This window comes from Cavia porcellus, unplaced genomic scaffold (assembly GCF_034190915.1).
Source record: "Cavia porcellus strain 051 isolate PalLab524CR breed Dunkin Hartley unplaced genomic scaffold, mCavPor4.1 scaffold_10, whole genome shotgun sequence".
NCBI lineage: Eukaryota > Metazoa > Chordata > Mammalia > Rodentia > Caviidae > Cavia > Cavia porcellus.
In genome coordinates, this window is record NW_026947493.1 from 72,205,693 (window position 1) to 72,227,724 (window position 22,032).

General features: G+C 31.6%; 1 protein-coding gene across 12 annotated transcripts in view; it reads left to right on the top strand.

The window, feature by feature from the left end:
- Positions 1-22,032, top strand: part of Vps13b (vacuolar protein sorting 13 homolog B) — a 683,809-nt gene that overhangs the window by 320,148 nt on the left and 341,629 nt on the right. For 11 of the 12 annotated variants that reach the window (XR_010050305.1, XM_063257835.1, XM_013143877.3 and 8 more), the window contains 2 exons: positions 750-970; positions 10,393-10,596. Coding sequence is in view for 11 of the 12 variants with exons in the window: in XM_063257835.1 (XP_063113905.1) it covers positions 750-970; positions 10,393-10,596 (425 nt within the window). In the remaining variant the exon portion in view is untranslated. Of the gene's footprint in view, positions 1-749; positions 971-10,392; positions 10,597-11,721; positions 13,796-22,032 lie in introns of those variants that run through there. The other variant, XM_013143881.3, reaches the window with a different exon arrangement.

A 22,032-nucleotide genomic window follows, 5' to 3' on the forward strand; every position in this document is an offset into this window, starting at 1 on the left:
AAATAAGTACCCCACAAAATTGTCATGCCTGGTCCTTAGCAGACTATGGTAGTTTGGTTATTTATTCTTTTTTTCTCTAATTCCACAGCCAAATACATGGTTATTTTCAGTTTATATAAAATTATTGCAGCTATTTTATCTGGGTGCTATAGTGCATGCCTATACTCCCAGCTACTGGGGAGGCTTAAGCATGATGACCTTAAGTTTGAGGCCAGCACTATCAATTTATCCAGACCCTGTCCCAAAATGATGTAACTTAATGATACATTGATTGATGTAACTTAATGATAGAGTGCTTGCCTATCATTTGTGAGCCCTAGGTCAAATCCCCAGTGCTCTCCCCCCAACAGAAACACACACATACAATTTCATTTTCTTATTTTAATTCATTTTCTATAGTCTCCAAGATATGGTTCATATGTTTACATCAGTTATGAAATAAAACCCACTATAAATAAGTGAAAATTAGAGCGTCTTTGTAATTATTACCTCATTAACTTCTATTGATGTATTATCTATAATGTACAGTATTATTGGTACAGAAGTATAAGTACAAATATAAACATTTTAAAAGGTAAAAATATTGTGTTAATTATTTAGCACTTGGTCTCTGGATATTATATTTGCTTTTTGTAGTACTATATTAAATGTTTCACATTTCAAACATAAAAAATACTCTTTTTACTATCATGTGACAGCACGTTTATGTTTATATGCCTTCATTCTTCTGTTTTTTCCCCCTTTATCAGGTGATGCTTTTCCTTGGACCATCAGCCTGCATCATTTCAGCATATATACCCTTCTTGGAAAACAGGTGACACTTTGCCTGGTGGAACCTATGGGTTGTACCTCTACTCTAGCTGTCACATCTCAAAAACTAATTGCTGCAGGACCTGATACAAGACATTCATTTGTTGTCTGTCTCCATGTTGACCTAGAGTCCCTAGAAATAAAATGCTCTAATCCACAGGTTAGTACATTGGATTTATAAAAGGCAAGTTAAAATTGCATGTTTAAAAATAAGTATGCATTTTATTGGAAGATTTCTCTTCTCATTTCTTTTTTTTTAACTGGTCCGTCAGTGGTGCAAATGGTTATATTAAGAATTGCTTTCTGTAGTTTTATAATTTAAACTGTTCTGAAAAGGTACTGATGTAGCATAAATGCATCTTTGATTGATGGAATGAAATCAGTTATAATTGTAATTCTCTTAAACACTGAAGTGTTTTTTTTACTGTCAAAATGAAAGAATCTGTTGAAGTGAGCAAGTTTAATTTTTGGTTACCTTTTTACTCAGAACCTCTTCATTCAGTGTGAAGTATTTAAAAAGTAAATAGCAGTGTTTACTCTTTGAAAGGCCTCCTTGAAAAGAATTGAGTTGTCATAGGCTAGTCATGTATTTTTCAGCCTTACAGTGTAATCTGAATTTATATCACCTGGATTTGTATAACTTATTATGGGAAATTTAGCACTTGGTTAATTTTTATCACTGAATAATATTGCTATATATACCTATGTGTATATGTAAATATATCTTTTCATTTTCTGCTTTTTATTATCTTTAAAATTTAATTTATTTATTGATGGACATTTTGATTGATTCCATGTTTAGCTATTATCAGTAGTGCTGCAGTAAGCATCAGAATGCAGGCATGTTTTTGACATGTTGATTTCATTTTCTTCGTATGCATGTCTACTAGTGTGATTGCAAGATCATAGAGTAGTTCTGTTTTTTAGTTGTTGAATGATGTTCATACTGTTTTCCATAATAGTTTTATTAATTTACATTCCCACCAACAGTGTGTAAGAGTTCCTCTTTTTTCATATCCTTGCCAAAATTTGTTATTTGCCTTTAAAATGCTCATAGCCATGATGTATTAAAGGGTGGTTCTATTTTCAGATTTTTGTAGAACATCAATAATACTGTGTATAATGGCTGTACTAATGTATATTCCCACCAACAGTTTGCAAACATTCTTTTTTTCTCTCATGTCCCAGTAAACTTTTGAGAACTTGTCCTCTCTTCTTTCATGATAGCCTTTCTAATGGATAAGGGTGATAGCTTCTGTTTTTAATGCTAATTTCCCTAAATTTGACAGTTTATAATATGCCTTTTTGGCTATTTGTATGTTCCTTTTTGAGAAATGTCTGCTTAGGTTTATTACCTAAAGCAGGATTATCTGGGTTCCTGTGTGTTCGTGTGTACTTGTGTGTTTGTTTTTGTTTTTTCCAATTTTTTGTAATTCTTTATATAGACTCCGTATTAACCCCATATCAGATTTTGCAAATATTGTGTCCCTGCCTCTGTTTCTTTTTCCCTGTTGTTTGTATCTTTCACTGTATAGACATTTAGGTGAATGCTTTCCCGTTTACTTTTATTTCCTGTGGTTTTGTGGCCTTGTCAAAAAAAAAAAAAAATCCTATCTATGTGAATGTCTTAAAATATCTCCTCTATTTTTTAAAAAAAATTTTGTAACTTCAGTTCTTAGTCTTTAACTCATTTTGAGCCACTTTTTAATGTATGAAATAAGAGATGGCTCTAGTTTCATTTCTTTAGATAGAGGTATCCAATTTCTCCAGCATCATTTATTGAAAAAGGTGTTTTCTTTTTTCACCATGTTATTTTCACTTTAGTGTAAAATCAATTGAATATCATTGCATTGATTTTAGCCTATGCCTCCTTATTTATTCTTTTTGCTAATAGCTGTGGCTGTTTTAATTTTTCTGTGGTTCTCTGCACATTTCAATTTTTATTTTTTCTAGTTTCATGAAGAATACTGTTGTATTTTGATAAACTGTTTCGAATCTATAATTACCTTGATTATTATGGACATTTTTTTTTGAACTGGGGATCAAACTCACACTTTCCAGCAGGTGCTTATGCCACTCAGCTAAATCCCAGACCCTTATTATGATCATTTAAGTGATATTAATTTTTGCAGTTGATGAATGCAGGATCTTTCCACACATTCCAATGTGTGTGTGCATGCGTGTGTACATACATATATTTCCTCTTCAGATTTTTTCATAGTGTTCTATAATTATCATTTTAAAATCATTCTTGTTTAATTTTTTGTTGTTAATATAGCTTTTGCTTTCTTGGTTTGTATTTCAGGACACTAGCTATGGTGTATAGCGATGCTGCTCATTTTTATATATTGATTTTGTACGTTACAACTTGACTAGACTTATTTAGCGCCAATTAGTTTTTCATGGAATCTCTGGTGGTGTTTTACATATAAAGTCAATTCTTCTGTAAACAATGGCACTTCATTCTAAGTGCCCTTTAATTCCTTTCTGTTGTCTGATGCTCTGTGTAATGCTAAAATTTGTTCATTTTTTATCATGAAGGTATGTTGAATTTTCCAACTGGCTTTTCTGCATATATTAAGATGATCATATGATTTTAGGCCTTTATTCTTTTGCTGTGTTATATCCTATTGACAAATGTTGGGCTATCCTTTCATTCCTGAGATGAATTCTCTTTGCATATGATAAAGTATGCAGTTGGATTCAGCTTAATAAATTTTGTTTGTTTGTTTTGATACTGGGGATTGAACTTACAACCTTGCACTTGCCCAGGCAGGCACTTACGCCACTGAGCTGTATTCACAGCCCAGTTTAATATTTTGTATATATTTTTGCATCTGTATTTCTCGAGTATATTGGTCAACAGCTCACTTTATTTTTTAAATCTTTGTCTGGTTCTGGTATCAGTTTAATATTGGCCTCTTGTGTTTGGAGAAATCACTCTTTTTAATTTTTTTTTTTTAATCAAGAAGAATTAGTATTAGTTCTTTCAGTGTTCATTAGAATGCAGCAGTGAAACCACCCGGTTTTGAGCTTTTCTTTGCTGGGAGAATTATCAGTATAGAATCAACTGCATTATTTTTTATTGATCTATTTGAGTTTTCTGTTTCTTCATGATTCAATCTTGATAAAATATATATATTTAGAAATTTGATCATTTCTTCTAGGTGATCACATTTTATGTTGCATAGTTGTTTATAACAATCTTCAACGATCTTTTATGTTTCTGTTGTAATATCTTTTTATATCTGATTTTGGTTACTTGAGTCTTTTACTTTCTTAGTCTGCATAAGCAATTATCAGTTTTGTTTATTGCTCTGCTGAGGAATTAAACCCAGGACACTCACATATGCTAAGTAAGCATCTATTGTGAAGCTCCAACCCAAGCCTGATTCTTTTTCTTCATTTGTTTGTTTTTGTTTTCTATTATTTGTTTTATTAATTTTAAAGAGAAAAGATAAAAATAACAATAAAACAGTTTCAAAGCAGGCTAGTAGAAGTTACAATAATTAATGCATTGTATATTGTTGTCTTCATAGTAGTTACTTAGCATACAAGATATAGGCATGATATCTTGTCCCAACAATGTTAGCACAGGCCTTTCTTTGCAATGAAGAGCCACTAGCTGCATATCTGTCTTAACTACCTTGTATATAAATGTATTTTTTTCCTTTTCCATTTGTTCTTTTCTCCTTTTTCTTTTTTCCCTTTCCCCATCACAGTTTCTCTTTTGAACAGTTTCTTCCCAGTTCACAGTATCTATTGTACATATTCTATCTTATTTACCTGTTGAGTTTCCAACATTAGTGAGACAATACAGTGTTTACACATATGGGTCTGATTTATTTCACTTATGAGTATGGTCTCAAGTTGCATTCATTTACCTAATCTCTAGTTTATGATTTTTTATGGCTTTGTAAAACTCCATTGTATAAAAAAAAACCCACAGCTTTTTTGTCTATTACTCAGTTGATGATCATTTTTTTAAGAACTTGCTCTTTTTTTTCTATTTCATCATTTTTATTATTTTGAAATATTTATTGTTATTATAGTCCAATTATTTCTTTCTTCTGTACTTATTTGAGGTTTTTCTTTATTGTTTATTATCTATTTTAGATCCAACAGTAGGGTTTTTTTTGAAGATTTTTATGTTTTTTTTGATGTGGATATTGATTGCTATAAACTTTACACTTAGTACTTTTGTTGCATACCTTAGGTTTTTGTATGGCATGTTTTCATTTTAATTTATTTTAAAGAATATTTTTATTTTCTTCATGATTTCATCCTGATCCATTGATTATTCAAGAGTTAGTTGCTTAATTTCCATTTGTTTTTTCATTAGTTTTTTTTTTTGTTGTTGTTGTTGTTGTTTGGCTTTGTTTTTGGTACTGGGATCGAACTCGAGACATTTGAGTTTGCTAGGCAGGTACTTGTGCCGCTGAGCTAAACCTCCAGCCCTCCAATTACATGGTTTGCAAAATTTTTCTATTACTGAATTTTAGATTTTACTGCATGATACTCAGAAAAGATATTGAATATGACTTTTATTATTAAAACATCCTATTTTTTGGACTATCATATGATCTCTTCTGGAGGATGTGCCGTGTATTTTTAAGAAGAATTTGTATTTTGTAGTTACCAAAGAACAGTCGTTCTATGTTGGTGTAGTTCATTTATCCTAGGGTCCAAATTAACTGTGCTGTTCTTCGTTGATTTTCTGTCTGGGTAACCTGTCCCTTGATGAAAGTCAAATGTTCCAAATAATTATTGTACTAAAATTTCTCTTTCCTTTTAGACCTATTAATATGTGCTTTATAAATTTGGGCACTCCATATTGAATGAATATATATTATAATATAAATGACTGTATAATACATATTATATACAAACATGAAATTGTTATGTGTATAAAATTGTTACTTTTATCATTTGTAATGACCTTTATACTATCTTTTTACTGATTTTGGTTATATATATATATATATATATATATATATATATATATGATATATGTTACTTTCCTTTAGAATCTAGTTTCATGAATTATTATATTCCTTCTGTGCATTTCCTTAATGTTAAGTGAATTTTAATTGAGTTTTTATCTAGTCACTCACTCTTTATCTTTTAATTGGGGAATGTAATACATTTAAATTTAGGAAAATTGTTAATTGGTTAGATATTTTGCAGACATTTTATAACTTTTTTTGCTTCATTATTAGATTTTTTTCCCTTCTCTTACAGACTTTGTCATAAGGTGATTTACCAAATTATATCATAAGACTTCCAAAAATCATTTTTGATTTTAGCAAACTATTTTGAAATGGTTGTACCATAAAATCATGCAGATAAGAAAGTTAAACAATAAAAAGAAGAAAAATAGTAATTAAAAAATGACCAAAATTACAGACCATTTCTCCTTTGAAATTTTATGTCCTCTTTCACATCTTTCTATACTTTTCTGTCTCTTAACTGTGTTAGTTGCTGGAAAAATAACCAACACCTGCTTAAAGAAAAGATTAATTTTGACTCATGGTTCCACAGGGTTATTAGCTGAATCCAGGGTAGAAATATCTTAGAGGAAGGGCACAGTGGAGAAAAGCTGTTCAATCCATTGCAGCTCAAAGGCAGAGAAAGAAATGGGTGAATTGGGAGACAAGAATACACCCTTCAAAGTCAAGCTCCTAGTGACCCACCTTTAAGCAGGCACATTCAGGTATGATATCATCAGATCAATCCACTTGGGTATAGTGCCCCCATGACCTAGTTATCTTCCAAAAGACGCATCTCTAAATACATGAGACTTTTAGCATTATTTTAGATCTAAACCATAAAACATATATAGATATTATTTTAATCACTTTTTTAGTCTTCGCACTAACGATATATCTTGTACTCTTAGCAGTAGTTTTATATTATCATATTATGTTCTTATTTGTTAATAGCTCTTTAAGTTGAAGAATTCCCTTTAGCATTGTTTTTTATGACCCATCTAGTGAAACTACATTGTTAACTTTTGTTTTATTGGAATTGTCTTCATTTTTAATTTGTTTTTAAAGGATAACGTTAGTGGGTACAGTATTTTAAGTTCATAACTTTTCTCCTTTGGTAGTATGAAAATCTGATGTCCTTTACGGTTTCTACTGAGAAATCTATTAGATAAATTGGGATACTCCTATGTTTATTGTTTTTGTTTTGTTTGTGGCTTTATGAATCTTTGATCATTCACCTCAATATTTAAATTATCCTCTGCAGTAGACTCAGTTGAGTAAAATCTGACTGGTGACTTTTGACCCTCTTGAACCTTTATATTTGTATTCTTCTCTAGGTTGAAGACTTTTTCTAATTTCACCTCTTTAAAGGAACTTTCTAAACCCTTTGGCATTCTGAAGTCTTTTTTTGAACCCCATCAAATGTGAATATTTGCTCTTTTAATACTTTTTAGAGGATCCCATACAGTTTTCGTCTTTCCCTTTTTTTTTAACTCATGAATTTGCACTTACAAGGCAGGCGCCACGCCACTTAACCTTGTCCCTGGCTCCCCTACAGTTTCTTGATTTCTCTTCAATTTTGTTCTTCTCTGAATAGATATTCTCAAATATCCTGTCTTTAAATTCCTCAAATCTCCTTTTTAAATCTAATTTTATGTTTATGTTTTCTATCATATTTTCATATTTTTTATTTTGCCTAGTGTGTTTTGTTTTTTGTTTTTGGTACTGGGGATCGAACTCGCAGTCTTGCGCTTGCCAGACAGATGCTTATGCCACTGAGCTAAATCCCAGTGTGCCTAATGTATTTTTAGTTCAAAATTTTTAAATTTTTTTTATATTGGCTTCCATCTGTCTGTTAAGTTTCTCTTTTTTAAGATTCATTCATCTGTCTGTGTTCTCTGGAAGTTTAAGTGTCTGAATAGCTCTTTTAAGTTTTCCATCCAAGATTTCGTACATAGTGGTCATTGTATAGTTTGTGGTAAGTTTCACCATTTCCTGGAAGTTCTTGATGCCTGTGTAGATAAATTTCATCTGATGATTAGGTATATGTATGGCAGTGTTCATAATCTGACTCAATGCCTGTCTCTCCAGAAATATTAAGCCTACTGCTTATTTTTTCTGAGTTTGTAGTCACTTCCTCTAATTACATTCTACTGTACATTTTTGTTACTGTTTCAGCAAGAACCATGCAAGCACCTATAAGGGATAGTCCATGCTGCAAGCCTCTTACTGTAGTATTGTTATGCCAGATGTTCTCTTCCACAGTTATGGGCTCTGCTTAGGTGCTGCAAGATTCTGCTCAATTCTGGGCAGAATCACAATGAATGGAGCAACTCCAGACTTTAGTACCACACCTATGGCTACCACCACTATAATGCCATGTCACACACTGGGCCCACATCTCGTAGAGTTCAGTGTAACTCTGGATAGTGCTAAGACCTACACTGCTATTGCAGATCTACTGCTGACGTGACTCCTGGTCCAACATTGCTGCATCCAGCTTTGGGTTATATGATCAGAGTATTTTTTTAGGTGTTTCTTAAGTAATTGTATTCCAAACAGAAAAGTTGATTATTACAAGTTTTTTGAAGTCTTCCTTTTCTTCTTTCCCCATCTAAAGCAACCATTGATTTTACTACTGTAGAGCAATTTTTATTTTCTAATATTTTGTATAAATGATTCATATGGTTTTTTGTTTTTGTTTTTGTTGATTTTTTTCATTTAAGATTGGTCAGTGTTGCATGCATCAGTACTGTTTCTTTATTGCTAATTAACATTCTGCTATATGGATGTACTTGAATTTGTTCAGTGCTTATTATTGAACATTTGAGGGTGTTTTTCTAATTTTGGGTTATTACAGATAATGCTGATAGAAACATTTACATGTATATCTTTCTGTGGACATTTTCAGAGAGAGATACTTAAGAATGGAATGGCTAGATTATATGGACAGTATATGCCATTTTAAAAATTATGAAATTGAATGCTGAATTTTGTGTTCTAACTTGCAGAGAATGAGAATTTCAGTTGCTGTGTATCCTCATTAATAGTTGGCATTTCATACATTCTTCTAAGTGGAACATGATAGTGCATTGGAGTTTTAGATAGAATAAGTACTAAGTGGAGGATGAAAGCTGAATATTTATCCTCAAATTAATTGCCTTCTTTTGGGAGGAAACCCAGCTTTTATGTTAGGAACTTTCTGCTTTGAAAATAAAAAAATACATTTAAAGCTTATGTCATTGTTTGGCATTTTATAATAAGACACTTTTAAGCTGAGGCTCAATAAGGGTGTGTTTTGTCAGGAGTGTGGAAATTTAGAAACTAGTGAAAATGAGCTTGTTGGCCCCCTTTCGCTACCTGTATTTATGCTGATACCCTATATGATGTTTACTAATAGTAAAAAGGAATTAAAAGTCATAATACACCAGCATTGTTTCTCATAAGTAAACATTATATCCTTAAAAGCATATAGAATGTGTTTCCTTTGTTTGTACTCTGCCTATGTCACTTTTTAAAAAGTAAAATAATCTTTTTTCAAAAATTGAGTTTATTGTCAAATTATTTCTTTTTAGACATTTATCATTATGAAGGAGGAAAAGTTTCAAACTAAAATTTTTCAAAAAATATGTATTCATGAGTTTATTTTTAAACAAAAATAGCTAAATGCTTAGATTTGAGACTTTACAAAAGGAAGAAAGCTACACTCAAGTACTGTTTTATATCAAATAAGCATTGACATCAGTGTTTTTTGCATCTGTTCTGCCCACATAAGAAGCCAGCTTGATCATCTGGATGTGTCCTGAGGCTGAAACCTCTTATAAATATGAGAATTTCACTTTTTAAAAAAATGGCAAGCAGAATATGGTATCCAGCTGTGGATTTGCTTATATATTGTGTGTGCAATTTTACCCTGGGCTTGTTTTATATAGTATTTGGCAATATGTTGTCATACAAATTCCATGATTAATGCTTATTTATGAAATCTTGTGTATATATCTTAGTTCTCAGTCAAACAGTGTGGAAGTTAAACAGTTTTTTTTCCTATGAATATTGGAATGACATATCCCAGGGGAAAAGTAGGTTAGATATGTTCTTTATCTATAGAAAAATCTCATATGTAACATTTTGCTTTGACTGTTCTATGTTATATCATTCTTTTTCAGTTTATTTTGCCAAGAAGAAATTTGTTTCAGTTATACTTCTCAGAGAGATAAAAATTAGACATAGAAATTATTGAGAAATACGATGGTAGTGATTATATATTCCACAAAATAATTTCATATACTGAGATACACACTTGTTTTCTAATTTTGATCTTTTACTTTAAGAGACATGTGATTTGTTCTGTTGTTTGTAACTTAAATCAACTTTTCATTGTCAGCTGCAATGATTAGCATTGTTTTATTCCAAAGAAATGCTGGTTTTAAAGATATCACAGTGTGAGGATGAGGCAAATTATAAGTATGAATAAATCAAGAATAATGATAGGTTGGTAGATATTTGAAGATTCTTTTTTCCTTGTGCCAACTTAACATTTTGATGAATTGTGAGTAGAAACTAAAAATTTTATGTTTTTTTCTTTTATGGTCAGGTGCAGCTCTTCTATGAACTAGCTGATACTATAAATAGAGTCTGGAATAAGATTAAGAAGAAAGGCAATCTGAGTACATCTTCAGCATATTCAGAGACTGTGGCAGGCCCTGTCCCCAGTTCTCCAGTTCGAAGCAGTGTAGGTACAGTTCCTCCAGATACTAGCACATGCAGCCCGTCTGCTGATATTGGAACTACTACTGAGGTAAGTGTTTCTAAAAGTCCTTCTTTCAAATGAAGGATAATATATAACACAGAGTTACATGGCATGGTTGGGATTGAAGATGATCTCACCACTGTGCAAATGGACAGATTGGAAAGTCTGTGTGGAACTCCAGTAGCAATGGCTGTGTATGATAGTCCTTTGAGGTCCAAGTATTTTTTATAACTTTTGGTATGCTGTGGGGTAATTCAGAACCATGCAGGCTGTGTGAAATAGTAGACACTGAGACACAGTAAATATGTGTTCCCTTAGAAATATGGAAACTTAGAAGGTTAGTCCAAATGAGATCCACTTTCCCTAGCTCTGTGCCTCAGCCCCTGTTTGAGCCAAGGTATTACTGTTGCCTTTAGTTGAGTGATTTTCAACCCTATCAGACCCAGTGTCTTCCCTCCAGTAATAAAGTATCATTAACTTTAATACCATAGTGCTACCAATCCCTCTGTTTAACTTCTTGCCCTGCCCAGTGTCTTCTTTCTATTGGTGTTCTGGGATTTGTGCACATTTTTCACTCTCTCAAGAAACTGTTCAAAAGGAAAAGGGAAATAGTGAGGGTTAAGGAGGAAAAGAAGGAAAGGACAGAAAAGAAGTATAAAATGAAAATACAGCATCATCTGGCTGCTAGTGCCCTTTTTACTGAACAAATACTTTAAATTACTACCTTATTATCCTGAAACAAAAATAAAATATATAGCATGAAATAATAATATAACTTGTACATATTTATAGTTTTAAAAATAGATGATAAATTAAAGGAAAATAATTTAATAAAGAGTATTTCATTATGTAAATGTTTTGACATGATTAAGAAGCACATAATTACTGTGAAGTTGAGTTCTGTTAATAAACTTGTTACAGCTATATTAATACTACCACTAATACCTCTATTAGTTGTGTGATTTCCTCAAACAGTGACAAATTTGATAAAGTTTAAACAAAGACAGTTCAATGTTTCGTTTTAGTAATTGCATTTCTGAATCTCTTAGTGTTAAAATCTTGTAAAAGTTTTAAAGCAGTTGTATTTAGATTTAAAATATATTTTTAACCAAATATTTATAAATAGGATTTTCATCTATGTGTTTTGATATTGAGACAGGCTTCATTTTGCAGGAGCGTCTTGTTTGACTTGTACAGGATCTCCTGAATCCCTAACTCCCTGCTTTTCAGTGCTAGTCATGACTCAAGATTATTGTACCAAGCAAAAATTCCTCATTCATTGTCAAAGCACCCACTAAATTGCTGAGCTTTCCCATTAAGGATTACTATTCTATATATAGATGGAGTTATAATTTTGTTTTGTTTGAAGAGAACTATTCCCTCTACTGCCAAAATAATGGAATGGAAATAGTAAGTAAAAAGAGTATTAATTTTTTTAATTTTGAAAATCAGTACAGGCAAATAACTCAAATTTAAACATGTTGGAATAGATCAGTTTCACACCTGATACAAGCAACTTCTCTCTTCTTAATTCCAAATCTTAACAAACAGAGACCTAAGTGATCAGAGATTTATCTTTTTCTTTTGCAAATAAGAAAAAGTGGAAAAGTCCTTTTGGAATTAATGAAGTGTATCTGTTCGAGATTAAAAGCCATCAGTTCTGTTTTAGAGACTTTTGATGCTATTAACATATGAAAGCTTTGAGAATTTTTTCAGTGAAGAAAGCTACTTAATTTTATAGAATAAATCAGTTTGCAGATATTTTCAAATGGTTCTTTTTATGGTGTATGTATTAACAATGCATAAAATGTACTATATGAAGTACTTTGTTAGTAGGCAAGTGTAGATACAAGTGAAATTGCAGTTAAATCTTAGAGACTTTTCAGTGATAGGAATGAGTGTGTCTTATTAAACAGTTGTTTACTAAGTATTATGTTCAAAATGGCTTGAAAATGAATATGAGCACATAGTTTGAAGATGTTCTTTTGGAAAGATATTTGAAAACCATTGCAAGGCAGGAGAGTCTGGAATGTCATGGCTGTTGATTATATACTTGTAAGGATTATCCCACAATGGGTAGTATGAATTGTTCACTCAAGAACTGTGCATTGTAGAACCTACACAAAAAGAACATGGCAGCCTGAATCTCAAATGTATTAGAAATAAATTTGCTTTTCATTCACAAAGGAAGAATTAAATTTCTTTTGTGAATCTAGATATTTTGTAGCAGAAGTAACATTTGAAATGGATGTTTAAAAATGAAATATGGGTGAATCTTTTGTTTTAGTAGGTTCACGGTATATCAGACTAGAAGAATAATACACCTTTATTAGCCAATGTGGTAACTAAAAGAGGGAGAGATTAAGATAAGGAAAAAAACTATGGAAAATTTTGCTCAGTTACATAAATGCAAAATAATTCTGGATTGGGCATCTAGTTTATTGATAAAGCACTTGCTTCACATGTGCAGGGTCCCTGGGTCAATTCCTGGTACTGCAGAACAAGGAAAACAAGCACATTTTTTAAAAATTCTGATTTTAATAAGTTTTTTACCTAACTGTAATTGATTTCTGCTTATAATGTTGATTTTTTTTTCTGGTTGTGTTCTAAAGATAAATTATGAAAATATCGACAGTGAATTTGTTACTAGCTATGGAATTAATCTGATTTGTTTAACAAAGAACTGAAAATTACTAGTGCTTCATTATGGATTTGAAACCCAATCACTTAGGAAGCTTGTTCCCTGAGAAGTATCTTTAGAATAGCTTAACCCTTTCATTTCCCTTAAAGGACAGAAAGATTTTTATGAAGATAGTTATAATGATCGATATTAAGACTTTGTATTAATTTTACCTTAGAGCTTAGAGGAGGTATTTGTTTTTAATGTCATATTTAATTTTGTTTTTTCTCAATAAAATATTCATGTAGAGATCAAAATTAACTATGGATGCATCTGAGCTTAAATTTACTTCTTTGAGAGTTAGCTGTAAAGGGTGATATCAAAAATACAGTGAATGTTTACCCCAAATTATGTAAACGCTTTATCTATAACTCACTCTCTGCTTGTTTAATTCACTCAGAATTCAAAACTTTCTGTTAAGCTTAATGTCATAAATGTCATAAATGTTATAAATGTCACAAAGCTAAAAATACAACCTCTGCACTGTGATGCCATAATTTTGAATGTATTTGTATTATATGGACTTTACAATTTTATCTATTGTTGAATCTTCTTTACCTTATTTTCATGTAATATAAGTAGATATTAATAAAAAACTTATTCTATGAAGAAAATAGAAATAGTTCTCTTTTATTTCTCATTGTAAAAGAAAAACTTCTGTTTCTAGTGAATGAGTATCATAAAATATAAATGTGTTCTTTATCATACTTAATACAGGGAGTTTTGTGAAATGTTTTCCTTCAATTCTGGAAAATTCTCAGTATTATCTGAGGCAATATAGCATGTCTTCTGCCCTCTGTATCTTTCTTAATTTCCAGAGTAATCTTCCAAGCAACAACAACAAAAGGTAGAATTAGTAATTTATTTTCTCTAAGACATATCTTTTTTTTTTCCAGGAGAAAACTAGTGAAAATGTGTCTACTTTTTGTTTATAGGCTTCCTACTTTTTGTTTATAGGCTTTCTCTTTTCTCAGCCCTAAGAATTGGTTTCTTAAGGTTTAGTACAGTAGTTTCGCAGATCTTGACTTATGAACATACCTTCTTCTCTTAGTCCTGTCAATTTATACTTCTCTTGTTTAAAGAGATTGTCAGATACTTTAGTCACCTTTTTCATTTTATATCCCAGAAAAGGAAAACATAGTGAATTGAAGTTAGTGGCACAGAAAGTAGGGAGTGGGCTCACTCATATTAGCATCATTCTGAGCTTCTGGTATCTATTGGAAAAAGATCTTGAAATCAAACTTGGTTATAATATTTAATCAATATTTCTTAGATTAATTATCTATAAAATAAAGATAATACTGGTATTCCTTTCAACAATTAGTACAACTATTAACTGAGTTTATAGTTTTTCCTATATTCTATGTGTATTATACAAGATATACTTTTGTTTACTTTTATTTTCTGCAATTTCAATAACATTTTGCCTTTCTGATTGATTTTGTGGTAGATTCTTCAGTGTTAAACATGTTCATTCAAGTGAGGTTTTTATGTCTGTATCACCTTTAATCTGTAATATATTGTATCTAAATGCATTGATTGATTTTCAAATGTTAAACTGATCGTGCTTTTCTTCAATGAATTCAACTTGGTTTTGGTATATTTCCCTTTTTTGTATATTGCTGGATTGAACTTGCTATTTATTAGGAATTTTGATATGTATAGTCATAAGTAATAATGACTTTTGATTTTTTTCTTATAATTTCCTTATATTTTTTGAGGATGATTGTATTTTCATAAAATAATTTGAGAAGTACTCCTACTTTTCAACTTTCTAGAAACACATGCTTTTCATGTGAAATTTCTCATAATCACTATATATTTCCATGATTATCCATAAAGCAATCCTAACTGCAAACACCACATCCTCATAGCAACATTTTGTAATTTTAAGCGTATCCATGTATTACTTTCTACATATTTTATGAGATACGATTAACATGTATGAAATTGTATACATTGCTATAACACAAACTTAATCTAAACTGGAGGATCTTAACGTAAATGTTATTTACATACACAACAAGGTTTAATGTAGAATATTATTAGAAGAGATGGAGAAGGAAATGGTAGTACTCATGGAGAAAGGTCATTTGTTTTTATAAAAGGAACACAGAAAATGTTCTTGATCTTGTTTTTAGTTCTGATTCTGCTGTTTTCCAAAAAAGTGAATTTTATATTATTCATTAATAAAAATAAGATGAATAAAAATTTGAATCCATTCTGGTGACCCAATTTACGTCAAATAAAATTAGTAAGCGTATTTATTATATATGCTACTTGTATATAAGGCGTTGTTTTTACACAATCACAATTATGTATTTGTTATGTATGTGTTAGTACTTTTTGCCTTTTTTGTGCTAAAATTTGATATCCTTTTATCCTTTGATATCCTTTACTTTCTGTAAAAAATATCTGAGTTAGCTATGAAAAGACAAAGTTTATGTTGCCTCATACTTCTGGATATTACCGTCTATGATTCATTGATCTGTTGTTTTGGGGGGCTGTGACAAGGCAGCAGGGCACAGCAGAACTATGAGAGGAAGAAGGCACTACATTCCAGTTTTCCTTAATGGATATACTCCCACTGGCTAGAAAACTTCCCTCACCTCTTAAACTCTCCACAGCCTCCTAAAACACCAAGCTGGAAACGAAAGGTTTTGTTTTTTTTTTTAATTTTTATTTTGAAAGTATTCAACAGAACAAGTCAAAATAAAGCCAACTAAGATCGTACAGTGAAATTGGTACAGAACTTCACAGCAGGTTACCGGGATAACAGTAATAGGTATCACAGTATATTTTGTTATCTTTATTTTATTTTTTTTTAATACTCACCACTATACAAACGAGGATATTTTGTTATCTTTATAATAGTTGTTCTTTCAATCCCGTATATCAAAATGAGATGAAATACAGAACACTATAGAACTTATCAAAACAGAATATTAAATATAGCAGTACCATTAATCAGAAAAGAGCAAAACAGTAATAAAAATATTTGCCTTCAAAGAAATGGTAGAAGGAAGTCCCCCTTATTTGCTATGGTCAATCTCCCAGGAGATGCTCAGATTTCTGGTTCCCATTTGCTAATGGGCGGGGACAGGAGAAGGGGGGTAGAGGAAGTGGGATATTTGACTCTAGGCCATGTAGCAGTAGGTTCACTATTGCTAAGCAGGGAGGCAGAATGGTCATTTGTTTTCACAGCATCCTCAGTTCCAACATGGCATGGATCTCAGGAGACACTGCTGGTTCTCCCCCTGGAAGGGGCTGCAGTGGGCCACCCTGCCGCCGCTTACCAGGGAGGGGAGGTGCTGGCTTGGCTTCCCAGAGTCCTAAGTTCCAACATGGCGTGGATCTCAGGAGACACTGCTAGTTCTCCCCCTAGAAGGGCTGCAGTCTGCCACCAGGATGAAAGTTTTTAATATATGGACCTTTGGAGGATATTTCAGATACAAAACATAGCAATATATAGCATAAAATTTGCTCTTTTAACATATTTTATATGTAGTGTTAAGTAAATTCACATTATTATACCACCGTGCAGTCCTAGAACATTTTTGTCTTTCTCAACTGAAACTTTGTGAAATAGTAAATTACTACCTTAATATTAAGTCTTCTGAACTGGGTGCAGTGTCTTGCTCCCATAGTCTTAGCTGCTGAGGAGGCGTAATTGGGGGACTGCTTGAGTTTGGCTCAGTCCCTGCCTGGGCAGTTTAGCAGGACTCATCTATGAATGAATAAATGCAACAATTAAAGCTTCTAATATATGAACATAGAAGTTTCATTTGTTTATGTCACTTTTAATTCCTCATAGCAACTTTTGTGATTTTAAACATATGCATATATACTTTCTACATATTTTATGAGATACGATTAAAATGTATGAATGTTTAAATTGAAAACTATTACGGTGAAAGACAGCTTCCCGTGAATCATCCTCAAAAACTGTCCCTTGCTTTGAAAACACTTATTCCATAGTTCTTCCCACTTTCTGAAGCAATTCAGGATGTCCTCTTTTATGAGTATCTTTGCAAAATGTGATTTAAAAGGAGGGTTAGTGCTGTTGCTTAGTATCATCCAACAGAAAGGCAGTCTTCGTCAACACATAACTGTATGTCTTCATGTACTGTATTGACCAGATCTGACACTGCAATTTCTGGCTCTTTACCAAAGTCAAAATGACCTATAAGTGATAAATGTTTTGAATTGATTCATAACACCAAGTCATGCACAACATTGCAATTAAATATCCTCATGAAAGAAAGCTCCTACATTTGCTTTAGAAGGTGATAAGGATGATGGGAGAAATTTAAGTATTTTACAGTGAATTAATGGCGTGTGTCTGTGAGTGTCATACATTTTTAAAATTTAAGCATTCATCACATTTTTCAGTTTTAACTGGTATTCTTTCAGATGCTATCGTAAATGGAGTTATTTTATTAATTTCTTATCTTGATTCTTCACTGATAATGCACAGAAACACACCAGATTTTGTATTTTGTTTGGTATTCTGCAACTTAGCTGCATTTATTGGTTCTAAAAGTTTTATTTTGTGCAGTCTTCAGACTTTCCTGCATGTAATGTCGTGTTGTCTACAAAAACAGATACTTTTACTTCTTCTTTTCCAATTTGGATGCCTTTTCTTTCTTTTTGTTGGAGCCTAATTGCTCCAACTAGGACTTCCAGTACTATTTTGAGTAGATTTTCCAGTTCATTTAAAAAGTATTAGGCAATATTTTAAAGTGGAACATAATATCCCTTTTTTCTAATTATCTTTATTGTGAAAGAAAACAGGTATTGTCTTGGGTATGGTTAATTTCTATACATATTGGTAAAGATTATTAACAAATTGGATTTTTGGCTTTCTATTTCCATATTTTACTTTTATGCTTTTTTGTTATCTGAAATAAGTATTAAGTAAAGGTAGATTATAACTGTAATTATCTAGACTAAGAGGTTAATTTTGCTCAGAAGTAAAATGTTGAGTAATGGTTTTGTTATTCCAATACTATTCTGATATAGTATATAAAATTTCAGTCACTATTATCTTTATTATCAGAAGATAACCCCTATTTAAAGCTCAATATAGAGTAGGCTCTAAAAATAATGTTCGTTAAAATGTAAGTGTTAAATTATTTTGACATATCATCTGACATAATGATAAATTTAAATTTGACTTTGTGAAAGAGATTTAATATTTTTATGTAAATGAATGAAACTACACAAAATGAGTTTATATTTTGCTTGTTTTTATATTTTTATTATTTTAGACATAATTATATTTTTATCTGATCTGATATTGTCAACTTTTGATCATAGAAGATTTTGGGGGCTTTTATCAATAAGGAGTTGTAAGATTCTTACCCAAGTAGTTGAATGCCTGGTTCAAAAGATGTTACATGTTTACTTCTCCAAGGGACTACAAAGGTAGTCACGATAACTTTGGATCTTTTTCCTGTGAACTTCATAGATAGAAATGTTGTAAAATATTGAGCTCTATGAAGTCAAGTGCTTCGGTCTACATGTGCCCCAGAGTTGTCTTTAAAAATTATCAGGGGTAACATTTTCTCCTTACTTTAACTCAGATACTGATTTTTTTTTCCCTTGGGTTTATTCTCTTATTTTTCTAATTTCTTAAATTGGATATGTATTAATTTTCAGCCTTTTTGCTTACAAAAACAGAACAATAAACCTATCATTAAAACACTAATATTTTGATTATTGATTTTCATAAGTAACTAAAGGAAACATATACCAAAATACAGTATATACAGATTCACACATCTCTGTTGCATGATACATTCATAATCTGTAGCTCTTTTGGAGGTTGTTACTACTATGTAAAATGATATTTTGGACTTCACCTGTTCAGTAGCTTTAGTAACAATGATTTTCAGGGGACAGTTATGAACGGTAGTACTCTTGAAAACTAAATTCTTCCATCAGTTACAATTTTAGGTAAATGATTTACATTTTTTCATTTTCTCTTTCTTACATGTTTGGGTAATGTTTTTGATGTCACCGTTCTTCACAACAGTAGAATCAGAAATAATTTCAAAGCTTTTGAAAAAAATCTAAAATGTAAATGCTTGTTAGGAACATGGATTATATCTAAAATAGAATTTATATATTAACTTGTCGATGTTTGGAAGCTTAAGACTTTTGCTAAACTTGACTAGCATTATTTATTGATCCGACAACTAAAATTGCTTTATTAGCAGTATAGTTTTTAAAAAATGAGGTAATTTTAATTTATTTTGCTCACTTATAATCAATTATGATTTTAGGGTCCACTTTGAAGTTACAGTTTTTAAATTTAAACTTTCTAATTAAAATTTATATTCAAAAAAGTTCATAAAATTTTAAAGTATTTTACTATTTCAAGTGTTAGGGTCTTTTGCTTAGTTGAGTAAAAATTATTTTTAAATTCTTCTGAATGGGGAAAATTTACTAGAAGTGAATCTAGTTTTATGAGCCATAGTCTAAAAATTGTTTGTATTAAATGGAAGTACTTGTTTATATGATCCCTAGATGATTTATTCCTTAAACTATGAAGTAATGCTTTTCATGCTGACATGCTGATAGTGAGCACTCTGATTTCATGCCAATATAGCTCCAGCTTACTGAATTTTAGTCTGGCTTTTGATAGAGTGGGAAGTTGGAGTGAGAGATTTAAGTACTGAACTTAAGAGCAGTTAATCATTTTTCCCACTGTGGTATTGATATAGTGAGAGCAAAGGTAATGGAGACCCAGCAGGCCACTTGTTACTGTTGACTTAAGTGCAAACAGTGGTGGAAGTGTTTAGCTTTTTGAGAAATTTTACCATTGAACAAGAATGCTGCAATTATTTTCATAAGAAAGGTAGTGGTGTATCCAAAATTGTGAGCATCCCAGACCTCTGAGGCAGGCCAGTGATAAAGGGCTTAACTGTTTGCTCTTCTAGATGAACACAGATAAATTCACCTAGAAAAATAAATGCAATATTTTGGTCCATTTGCAACAAAATGGTGAAAGGTTTGAACTGTTTTAGAACTTGGTGTAAGGAGAGGTGGGAAAATAGTTCAGCATCTCCTTTTCTGGCCCGATTTTCACTATAGATTTGGAAACAGAGCAAAAAATTAATGCACAAACATTTTTAACAACACTATGCCAAGTGTTATAAATCCAGAATGAAAACTCAAAATTAATGAGGAAGTAGAGCAAAACTGTCTCCAGAGTACATACTCAACTTGAAGCAGTAGTTTTCTTAGCATTTTTATTAAGTATACTCAGTAGTACTAAAAATCAAGGTCTTGTGATTTGAGATACTATTTTCTATGCACTTTTCAATTCTTGGGTGATCATGTTCTAACGACCCGAGGAGGGTTTAACTTACATATGCTTCTTCTTTAAGAACCTGTAACTAAACAGGCATACTGAGCACATTAATGTCTTTTATTTAATTTGGCTTTGTAGAAAGCATCATCTCCTGGAATTAGTTTTGCCTTTCATTAGATGTTATGTTAGCCAACAAAAACTTTTTTAAAAACTTTTCATTCTAAAAAAATTCATTCATAGCAGATTTGGGACTTGCTTTAGAGAAAGTATGTATTTAAAAATCTCACAAACAGTGAGCTATTTGCTTATTGTTTGTAGAACAGCATGACTGACTATATTATTTTCAACTTAGGTTTGACTCTGTAAGTTTCTATCATTAAATCCTTGACTATAATCTTTCTATGGTTGGTGCCTTGCTCTTCCTAAATGCCAGTATCAGTCTGTAAGTCTTTCTCATTTGGCCTTGTTACTTTCTGGGGTTTCAGGAACACTGAACTTCTTTTCTAATTTAGTGATGTTGTGAGCATTGAGTGATGAAGTAAAATCTTCACACAAGGATTCGCATGTATCCTTCTCAGAATGGTGTTTGTGTGGTAATGATGACAGAGTTCTGCGGGATTTTTGTATGGGGTTTTATTTAGCTTTTTTACTAGTAGGTGTCAGGATAATGACTTAAGAGGTCAGGCTTCTGCTCTCACAAACTATCCATAGAAAGTAACATACGGACTAATTGCATACTGACCATCTTATGTTAGTGTCTTGAAAATGTTAAGTAATGTTTTATTCTGGCTCTTGACTACTGGTCATGAATGCTTAGCATTTTTAATGAGTATTTTGTTTGAGTATTCAAGGCAGCAATGAATTATTAAAGACTGAGGATGTATGGTAAATGAAAATTTGTCTGAAATTAGAAATAAGACAATTGAAAAATGCTGAATAATATGATTATACAATTGCTTTAGGATTGCTTCAGCTAAGTAGTGATAATGATACCTACTACTCATAGTGTTTGCTATATGTAAACACTTAATTCACATTGATATTCTTAATTGCCCTTAACACTAGGAGAGAAATGTTGTAAAAACCATTTTACAGGGCTGGAGATATAGTTCAGTTGCATAGTGTCTGGCTGGCAAATGCAAGGTCCTGAGTTCAACTGCGGGTACTAAAAAACAAAAAGCATTTTACAAAGGAGATATTAGACTCTTAAACAATTTGCCTGAAATAATATCTAAAGTACTTAACAGCATACAAAGCTAAAATTAAGTATATATAACTTATATTTAATATGATTTGATAACTTCTACCCCATGTACACACACCCCTCTTTTAAACAAATAAGTTCATTATATTATATGTGATCAGTTTCCAGAATGTGTGGACTTATGGTCTGCTTCTAGAATGTTCCCCAAGGATTCATGTTTTACAGACTTGGTTCTCAAGGAGGTGGGGTTCAAAGATGGCACTTTTGGGTAGTAATTGGATT